The sequence below is a fragment of the Humulus lupulus genome, chromosome 9 (genome assembly GCF_963169125.1).
Source record: "Humulus lupulus chromosome 9, drHumLupu1.1, whole genome shotgun sequence".
In the NCBI taxonomy this organism is placed as follows: domain Eukaryota; kingdom Viridiplantae; phylum Streptophyta; class Magnoliopsida; order Rosales; family Cannabaceae; genus Humulus; species Humulus lupulus.
This window is the reverse complement of record NC_084801.1, coordinates 103,930,010-103,940,465: the sequence shown is the minus strand read 5'-3', so window position 1 is coordinate 103,940,465 and position 10,456 is coordinate 103,930,010. Positions and strand designations below refer to the sequence as shown.

The following is a 10,456-nucleotide window of genomic DNA, read 5'->3' as shown; positions in this document are numbered from 1 at the left end:
TTATGGATGATTTTACAGTGTATGGTGATTCTTTTGATACATGCTTAACTAACTTGCTAAAGTGCTTGAAAGGTGCATAGAAAAAATCTTGTTTTGAACTATGAAAAATGTCATTGCATGGTTGATCATGGTATTATTCTAGGCCACATTGTATCTTCTAAGGGGATTGAGGTTGATAAAGCTAAGATATAAATAATACCATCTTTGTCTTATCCCGCAAGTGTGCGGGAAATTCGTTCTTTTCTTGGACATGCAGGTTTCTATCGACGTTTTATCAAAGATTTTTCCAAGATTACTCAACCACTATGTAGGTTGTTGCAAAAAGATGTGGTATTTGAATTTGATGAGTCATGAAGAGTGGCATTTGAGGAATTGAAGGATAAGTTGACGTCAGCACCAATTATCCGGCCACCGAATTGGAACCTCCCATTCGGAATCATGTGTGATGCAAGTAATCACGCAATTGGTGCAGTCCTTGATCAAAGAGTTGGAAGATCTTCTCATGCTTATTATGCATCAGGAACACTTGATAGTGCACAAAGCAATTATTCAATAATAGAAAAAGAACTTTTAGCTGTTGTTTTTGCTTTAGAAAAGTTTTGTTCATATTTGCTTGGCACTAAAGTGATTGTTTATTCTGAACTTGCTGCTCTAAAATACTTGCTCTCAAAGAAGGAAGCAAAGCCTAGATTCATTCGGTGGATACTCTTATTACAAGAGTTTGACTTGGAGATACATGATAAGAAGGGTGCTGAAAAATCTGTTGTTGACCATCTAAGCAGGTTAACCAAAAATGGGGAGCCATCACCATTGAAAGACGATTTTCCAGATGAGTATCTCTTTTCTATTCAATAGACAATACACTGGTATGCTGACATTGTTAAATATTTAGTGACAAAAAAATTACCAGATGAATTGTCTAGGGCTCAAAAAGATAAAATTAAAAGAGATGCAAAATATTATGTTTGGGATGATCCTTATTTGTGGAAACATTGTTCTGACCAAATTATTCGAAAATGTCTTTTTGAACAAGAAATCCCTTCTATTTTGGAATTTTGTCGTTCATATGCATGTGGGGGACATTTTGGTCCCAAAAGACTTGCTCATAAGATATTAGAATGTGGATTGTTTTGGCCTACTTTTTTTGTGATTCATATATGTTTTGTAAGATTTGTGAAAATTTTTAAAAAAACTGGAAATTTGGGGCATAGAGATCAAATGCCACTCACCCCTATTCTTGTTTGTCAAATATTTGATGTGTGGGGCATTGAATTTATGTGCCAATTTCCTTATTCTTTTGGCAATGAATACAATATTCTTGTTGTAGATTATGTTTCAAAGTGGGTTGAAGCTAAGGCTACCCGAACTAAGGATGCTAAAGTTGTTGTAGATTTTGTCAAAACTCATATTTTTGTTAGGTTTGGAATACCAAAAGCTATGATTAGTGATCGCGAAACTCAATTATGCAACAAAGTGATGGAAGCATTATTCAAGAAATATGGTGTTACTCATCGTGTATCTATCTCTTACCATCCACAAACAAGCAGACAAGTTGACATATCAAATAGAGAAATCAAGTCCATACTTGAGAAGACCATCAACTCGAATAGAAAAGATTGGAGTATGCATCTTGACGATGCACTATGGACATATTGAACATCATACAAGACCCCCATAGGCATGTCTCCTTACTGTTTGGTATTTGGCAAACCATGTCATCTTCTAGTAGAATTGGAACACAGAGCATATTGGGCTATCAAGCAATGCAATGTGAGTATGGATGAGTCCGGAGAGCAAAGAAAATTGCAATTGCAGGAACTAGAAGAAATTTGTAATGATGCATATGAGAGTTCCATAATTTACAAAGAAAATACCAAATCTTTTCATTATCAAATGATTTCAAGGAAAAGTTTTTTTGTTGGTAAAAAGTTCTCCTTTATCATTCTAGATTGAAATTGTTTCCAGGAAAGTTTCGTTCTAGATGGGTGGGACCTTTTATTGTCACCAATGTGCTTCCTCATGGTGCAGTTGAAATACTGAGTTTGGATACTGCTAAAAAATTTAAGGTCAATGGGCATCGTCTAAAACCTTTTTATGAAGTTTTTCAAGTGCTTAATGTTGATCAAATGACTTTGGAATGTCCAACTTATGAGAATTGAGAAGCACAACATCTAGCCAAAGACGTTAAAGAAAGGCACTTATGGGAGGCAACCCACAAATGCTTTTATTATATTATTTTTGTCTTATGTTTTTAGTAACTTTTCGTCACTTTATTTTGCTTTGGTGTAGAAGATGTATTTTGATAACCTGTGGGAATGCTTACCATGGAAGAGAAAAATAAAATCCTGGGCAGTCGTCGCGTAAGACATGCCCATGTCTTATTTTTCAAGTCATCTTAAAATAAATAAATAAATAATAATAAAAATTTTAAAATACATGATTATCTTTATTTCTTTTAGAAGCCCTAATTTTTTCTTTCTCTTTCTTAGTTTCAGCCGTTCTCACTTCTCTCTATTGCTCCACTGCCATCTTCTTCCTCCCTTCAAGAATTCCACTGTCGAATTCGGCGCACCCCCACCATCAGGTTTCTCAGGCGAGCTTCACGCGATACAACCCTGTTTTTTTTTTTAGTCAAAAGACGAATTTTTCTAGCTCTAAGATTTGACTTACACTGTTTCAACAATGAAGAAAAGAAATGATACCTCCCAATTATCCAACCAAGATGCCTCCAATGTGCAAAAAAGATCAAGACTTGAAAAGGGGAAACACATTCTTCCACCCTCTGAATCTCATTTGAATGGGCATTTGTCATTCACAAAGAAGAAAGACAAAGCCAGGTATCAAGACATTTATAGAAGATCAATCATTCCATGTAAGTATATTCATGACCCTACAATGGAAGCTCTAAATATTAAAGAATATGTGCTTGAATTCATTGCAAATATAGGATGGAAATATTATTTTTCCATTACATACCTAGCATATATTGGACGTGTTCAAGAATTTTACACCACTTATGAGTTTGCAAAACCAGTTGATTTTTCTCTTAATAACCCAGGAGTGGTTAAGTTTAGACTAATGAGAAAGGATTTTAAACTATCAATCACTGAATTCAACATCCCTTTTGGTTTCATCTCAAGTAAGGAGTATTTGCAAATTGCTTGTGATTTTAGTGAAAATTTTCTACCCACCAATCTTTACAAATTCATGTCCATTTCAAATCATTATGACCCAAGTAAATCTAAGGATACCTATCTTCGAGACCCTGTGCTAGTTTATATCCATAGGGTTCCTTGCTTTTACTTTTTTGGGTAGAAAGGATTATGTTGGGGTATTATCTAAGGCTAAGTTTTATTTTTTGTGGTGTATGCACAATGTTATTAAAGTGAATATTTGATGTTGGTTGGCTTCTCAATTTGCTGCTATCTTGACAATAAATTGTCCCTTGGTTCTAGGTTCTTTAATTAACCTATTGGTTGTTCATGAACATTTGATTGATCTTGACGATAATAATCTGCATATTTCTTGTGAAATGTTGCCGTTGGATTTAAAATGTTTGGAGGAGATGTGTCTAGTTGGAAAGAAAGAAGATGTTTTTTATTTTTATCCACCAAGACCTACTTTAAGTCGTCAACAAAGGGCAATTCAAGATGCTGTACTTCAGGACACACTTGAGGATTCTTCAAAACAACCATCCACGCTTGATGAGCCATCCCAAGGACACTATGACAAGCAGTTTGAGCGCATAGAACCTCAAGTAGCATTAATGAAGAAGAATCTTATAACTTTTTTTGCTCATATAGGATTCACTCCACCTTCTCCTCCACCACTTATGTAAATAATGTCTTGGTGATGCTCCAAAGATTCCAGGGAAATTTTTTTGCTCTAACTTTTATTACTGTTTTGTAATATTTGAGCATTTACTTTTGATACATTGAGGGCAATGTATGGTTTAAGTGTGTGGGTACATAATGTTGCATATGTATATATTTTTGTTTTTTTTTATTCATGCTTGCTTACATTTTGACATCCACATGGTCTTTCTCATAAGAATTCTAGATTCTTTCAATGATTTTCTTTGTAGGATTTGAATCGATGTGCATTATTGACTTTGAATTGAAACACCATAGGAGATTAGAATGAGTAGATGAGTTCTTATTTTCTATACAATGATTGATTTCTCTTGATGATGGATTGAATGAAAGATAGGTGGGATTTCATACATGAATACCTATATTTTGAGTTTTTGAGCCTACGAGAATTTACATCATAACATGCTCCATTTTCTTGATTGAGTGATTCCATGCATAGTTGATTTTTTATAAAACTTGCTTTGTTATGCATGATTGAGACCACATTTGTAACGACCCAAAAATGCTAATAGGGTTTAGTGTCTTGATTAACATGTCAGGAGGGCATAATTGGATATGTGTGTGATTAGTTTATTAAATGCGTGACTACGTGGCATGCATTATTTAAATGCGTACTCTCTTTCTCCCTCTCACTCACATTCTCTCTCTCTCTCTCTCTCTCTCTCTCTCTCTCTCTCTCTCTCTTTCTCTCTCTCTCTCTCTCCTATGCTTTGAAACTGAGGGAATTTTTAAGGAGAAAACTCAAGGAATTAGGTTGGGAAAATCTGAAGAATTAAAGCTAGGATCAGTAGAGGATTGTTGAGGAGATTAGGCTATTAACTGAGGTAAGATTTTGGATGCTAATTGCTTAATTTTGTTGGGTTTGGTTTTGTTTAGTTTCTGAATTTAGTATTTTAGGGAGGATTAAACTAGTGATATGGGTTATATGTGTTGTTTTTGAAGTGATATTAAGAATTATGGACCTGTTTTTGGTTTGGGTGTATAATTAGGTTGAATTTTGAGGATGTAGCTGGGAAAAAATGTTGGAGAAACCTAGGGAATTCAGGGTTCACGGGGGCGCGCCGTGGCCCGCGTGCCCCAGAAGACCTTGGGGGCTTGCTGACTTACGGGTGTGTCGTGCCTAATGATTTTGATATGATTTTGGGGATGGATTGGCTAGTCAGATATGGGGCCACTATAGATTGCACGAAGAAGATGGTGACTTTTGAGCTTGTGGGTGAGGACCCCTTTGTGTTTGTGGGTACTATGAATGGACCCCGCATTCCAATGATATCGACATTAAGAGCTAGGGACCTATTACAAGGAGGTTGTATAGGTTTTTTGGCTAGTGTGGTGGATACCACTAGAGTTATGCCAGTGGGGCAGAGGATTTACCATGACTGCCCCCGCACAGGGAAATTCAGTTTGTCATTGAGTTAGCACCGGGTACGGAGCCAGTGTCGAGGGCACCATATAGGATGGCTTAGGTAAAGCTAAAGGAGTTAAAGATACAATTGCAAGAGCTTTTAGATTTAGGATTCATCAGGCCTAGCTTCTCACCATGGGGTGCTCCGATTTTTTTCGTGAAGAAGAAGGATGGGACTCTGAGAATGTGTATAGACTATAGGGAGTTGAACAAGTTGACTATCAAGAACAAGTACCCTTTGCCGAGGATAGATGACCTGTTCGATTAGCTGCAAGGTAAGACAGTATTCTCGAAGATTGATCTTCAATCTGGTTATCACCAGCCGAGGATCAAGGACAAGGATATTTTGAAGATGGCCTTCTGTACGAGGTATGGGCATTATGAGTTCTTGGTCATGTCGTTCGGTTTGACCAATGCCCCAACAACATTTATGGATCTGATTAATAGGGTGCTCAAGGACTTCTTAGACTAGTTTGTGATTGTCTTCATCGACGACATTCTAGTTTACTCCAGTTCAGAGGTAGAGCATGAGCAGCATCTCCAACGAGTATTACAGAGATTGAAAGAGCATCGGTTGTATGCTAAGTTTAAGAAGTGTGAGTTCTGGTTACCAAAAATGACATTCCTTGGACACATTGTTAGTGGAGATGGGACTAAGGTAGATCCGGCCAAGGAACGCCTCGAAGGTCAGGAGCTTCCTTGGACTAGCAGGATATTATAGACGATTCATAGAAGGCTTTTCAAAGATTGCCATACCATTGACTGAGTTGACACGGAAGAATCTGAAGTTCACCTAGTCAGACAAATGTGAGGGTAGCTTCCAGGAGTTGAAGTGACAATTGATTACTGCTCCTGTGTTGAGCCTCCCCTTGGAGGGAGGGAAGTTTGTAGTGTACCGTGACGCATCGAGACTGGTATTGGGGTGCTTGTTGATGCAAAATGAGAAGGTTATTGCCTATGCATCGTGGTAGTTGAAGGAATATAAACAACGGTATCCTACCCATGATTTGGAATTAGCAGTGGTGGTGTTTGCACTGAAAGTATAGAGACCTTATATGTATGGGGAGAAGTGTAAGATATACACCAATCATAAGAGTTTGAAGTATTTCTTCACCCAGAAGGACTTAAACATGGGATAGAGACGTTGGCTAGAATTGGTAAAGGACTATGACTGTGACATCCTTTACCACCTAGGAAAAGCCAATAAAGTGGTAGATGCGTTGAGCCAGAGGGGCCCAAGATAGTTGTTTAGTTCGAAGCAGATATCAAAGGAATTAGCAGAAGAGATGGCTAGAGCAAGGATAAAGCTGGTTGTGGGTTGGTTGGCCAATATTACTTTACAATCTACCCTCCTGGAGAGGATAAGAGAGGGTCAGATGGATGATGCACAGTTACAGGAGGTTAGAGGAAAGGTCCTAGCTATAGTAGCTAAGGATTATTCTATTTCAGAGAAAGGTTTACTATGGTATAAGGGTCGGATCTGTGTTCTGATGGATATGGGGATTATACGAGGGATACTTCATGAATCCCATACTACACCATACTCACTCCATCCAGGTACCACGAAGATGTATCAGGATCTACGGACTTTATATTGGTGGCCTGGGATGAAGAAGGATGTGGTTCAATATGTAGCCAAGTGTTTAACCTGTCAGCAGGTAAAGGTTGAACATCAGCGACCAGCGGGGTGGTTACGGCCTTTGGGTATTCCCGAGTGGATGTGGGAAGATATTACCATGGATTTTGTGGGAGGTTTACCCAGGACAATGGGGCAACATGACTCGGTGTGGGTGATAGTAGACAGATACACCAAGTCAGCTCACTTTCTGCTAGTGAGGACGACCTATACTGTAGATCAGTACGCGGAGTTATATGTGAGGGAGATTGTACATCTCCATGGGGTTCCTAAATCTATAGTATCGGACCGGGATCCCATATTCACCTCTAAGTTTTGGGGTGGTTTGTAGAAGGCTATGGGAACTCAGTTGAAGTTCAGTACAACCTTTCATCCTCAGAAAAATGGGCAGTCTGAGAGGAATATTCAGATATTGGAAGGCATGCTTAGGGCGTGTTGCTAGACTTCAATGGGTATTGGAGTAAGTACCTCCCATTGATTGAGTTTTCATACAACAACAGTTCTCAATCAATGATTGGAGTAGCTCCATACGAGATGAAATATGGAAGGAAATGTAGATCACCCATTCATTGGGATGAGATGGGGGAAATGAAGTATTTGGTACTGGAGATGGTTCAGAAGACTAATGAAGCTATTGAGAAGATCCGAGCTGGAATGCTCACTTCACACAGCAGACAGAAAAGCTACGCTGATCCTAAGCGTAGGGACGTGGAGTTACAGGTGGGGGACCACGTGATTCTGTGAGTTTCACCATTGCGAGAAGTGAGGAGATTTGGGGAAAATGGCAAGCTGAGCCCTAGATGCATAGGACCTTTTGATATCCTGGAGAGGATCAGGAAGGTAGCTTATAGATTGGCTCTACCACCATCATTATGAAGAGTTCATGACGTATTCCACATCTCTATGCTTCGAAGGTACATCTCAGATATGATCATGTATTGGGATATGAGGATCTAGAGCTGCAGACCGATATATCGTATGAGGAACGACCGGTTTAGATCCTAGATAGGAAGGATAAAGTTTTGAGGAACAAGACAATTCCTCTAGTCAAAGTCTTATGCAGGAATAGTAAGGTTGAGGAAGCAACCTGGGAGCTTGAGTTAGCTATGCAGAATCAGTATCCTGAGTTATTCAGGTAAATTTTGAGGACGAAATTCTCAGAAGGAAGGGATAGTTGTAACGACCCAAAAATTTGAATAGGGTTTAGTGCCTTGATTAGCGTGTCGGGAGGGCATAATTGGATATGTGTGTGATTAGTTGATTAAATGCTTGACTACGTGTCATGCATGATTTACATGATGATATGAATATATTTATATGCATATTAAATATGCATGTGAGCCTGTTTCTTTTTATAAGGGCATATATGTAATTTTGACCCGTTAAGGGCATAAATGTGATTATATGTGTTATATGATTGAGACCACATTATTATGTGGATATATTTGCAGTATACAGCTCGAGGCGATCCTAGTGAGCGGAATAGTCACAACAGGGTTTAATACCCAGCTCGAGGTGAGCCTAGGGGTATTTTGGGAAGTATAATGTATATTTGAGATTTATGGAGTAATGGGTAAGTATTTGTTAATTAGTTGGACATGACGAGATTAATTGGGAATCGGTAAGATGACTCGAGGAATTAACAGGAATCGAGATTAATGATCGTTTTACCCTTAAGGGCAATGAGAAGGCTAGGTGTGTTTTAGGGGCATTTTAGTCTTTTTCTTGGATAAGGGATACACTTAGATGAAACTAGGAAATACCCAGAACCGACCAGAATTCTCAACTCTCAGTACTCTCTCTCTCTCTCTCTCTTTCCGATGCTTTGAAGCTAAGGGAATTTTGAAGGAGAAAACTCAAGGAATTAGGTTGGGAAAATTTGGAGAATTAAAGCTAGGATCAGTAAAGGATTGCTGAGGAGATCAGGCTATCAACTGAGGTAAGATTTTAGATGCTAATTGTTGAATTTTGTTGGGTTTGGTTTTGTTTAAGCGTGCTTGTGTTAGTTTTTGAATTTGGTATTTTAGGGATGATTAAACTAGTGATATAGGTTATATGTGTTGTTTTTGAAGTGATATTAAGAATTCTGGACCTGGTTTTGGTTTGGGTGTATAGTTAGGTTGAATTTTGAGGATGTAGCTGGGAAAAAATGTTAGAGAAACCCAGGGAATTAGGGGTTCACGAGGACGCGCCACGACCTAGTTCATGGGTGTTGCGGCCCGCGTGCCCCAAAAGGCCCTAAAGGCTTGCTGACTTATGAGCGGGCCGCGACCCTAGGGGGGCAAGTCGCGGCCCGCATCCCCTTTGGAGCATGAGGCTAGTGCCTCTGACTTAAGGTGCATCACGACCCTTAGGGCTAGGTCGCGGCCTGCCAAGGTAGCCATAGCCTAGGTTAGTTTTTAGGCTCGCGAAGGCTCGGGGATTTAAACTTAAGCGCTCGGGATGAATTCTACTACCCGGTTTAGTAGAATTCGAGGTCTCAGAAGGTAGTATTTGTTTCCACAACAATTAATTGGATTAGAATTTGATAGTTATCCATTGTTGCTTGTGACTAGGGTTACCGTTAAGGCTTAGGACTGAGGATTGTGCTCGGGACCGCTCTTTATCCTACGCTTGAGACTTGAGGTAAGAAAACTGCACCCAAGTGGTTGTTATTGGGACTAAGATTCCCTGTAAATGAACATGTGTGTTCTGTAAATTATATATCTATTATGTGTAATGTGAAAGTACGGCCTAAGGGAGTCGGGGCTGATGATAAGCATATTGAACGCAACTCTGCCTAAGCGAGCAGGGCTCAGCCTAAGGGCGTCGACACCTAGATACTGTTTTTAAAAATTGAATTATATGATTAGAAGTATATGTGTTTATCGTTGTCTAGCTCAATACTTGTATTCTACTGTTTAAGTGAACTGGTTGGACTAAAGTTTGTTATATAAACTTGTTGCTCTCTATGCCTATTGATTATGGTTTTCTTGTTGAGCCTTGGCTCATGGGTGCTACGTGGTGGAGGTAAAGGAAAGGGAACGCTAGACTAACCATGAGTTGGAGAGATTTGGGGGCAGAGTGTACATCGACAGCTGCTCGACCGCCACAACTGAGGGAATTACAGGAACTAAAGCTTAAAACTGTATTTTTCCAGTTAGACTGCCTTTTGTTGTATCAACGTTTGAGGGTTGTTTCAGCCATGTAAACCTTATTTTTTTGGGATCTCATGTATCAAACTTTTATCTTAATGAAAATCAATCATTTTATGATCAAAATCATTTGATCCTAACTTGTTTCTTGACTGTAGAAACACATTTATGTTCAAACGACTCGATTAGCTAGTCTTGCACTATTTTAAACATACGTTGTAACGGTCTTGGTTACCCAGGGCGTTACAACATTGTTGAATTGGATGCATTAAAATTGCAATGGCCTTAGGTGAACCCATTCTAGCCTTCTTGAAAAAAAATTCAGAAACAATTGTCTTGATTCTTAATCCTTGAAAACCAATTTTGAGTCTTACCATCCCCTTCTTGAAATCAACCTTGATCTTAGCAA

General features: G+C 38.9%; 1 protein-coding gene and 1 long non-coding RNA gene across 2 annotated transcripts; both read left to right on the top strand.

Annotated features, from left to right (window-relative positions):
* The first annotated feature begins 1,680 nt into the window (after nt 1–1,680).
* Nucleotides 1,681–2,159, top strand: LOC133799913 (uncharacterized). The gene is made up of 2 exons (XM_062237903.1): nt 1,681–1,849; nt 1,966–2,159. Exons 1-2 carry the CDS (start codon nt 1,681–1,683, stop codon nt 2,157–2,159), a joined length of 363 nt encoding a protein of 120 aa, XP_062093887.1.
* A 317-nt stretch (nt 2,160–2,476) lies between these two features.
* LOC133801774 (uncharacterized) lies at nt 2,477–10,191 on the top strand. Its single transcript, XR_009876962.1, has 2 exons — nt 2,477–2,872; nt 9,894–10,191. It is a non-coding gene; the product is annotated as an uncharacterized LOC133801774 (long non-coding RNA).
* Nucleotides 10,192–10,456: the final 265 nt, after the last annotated feature.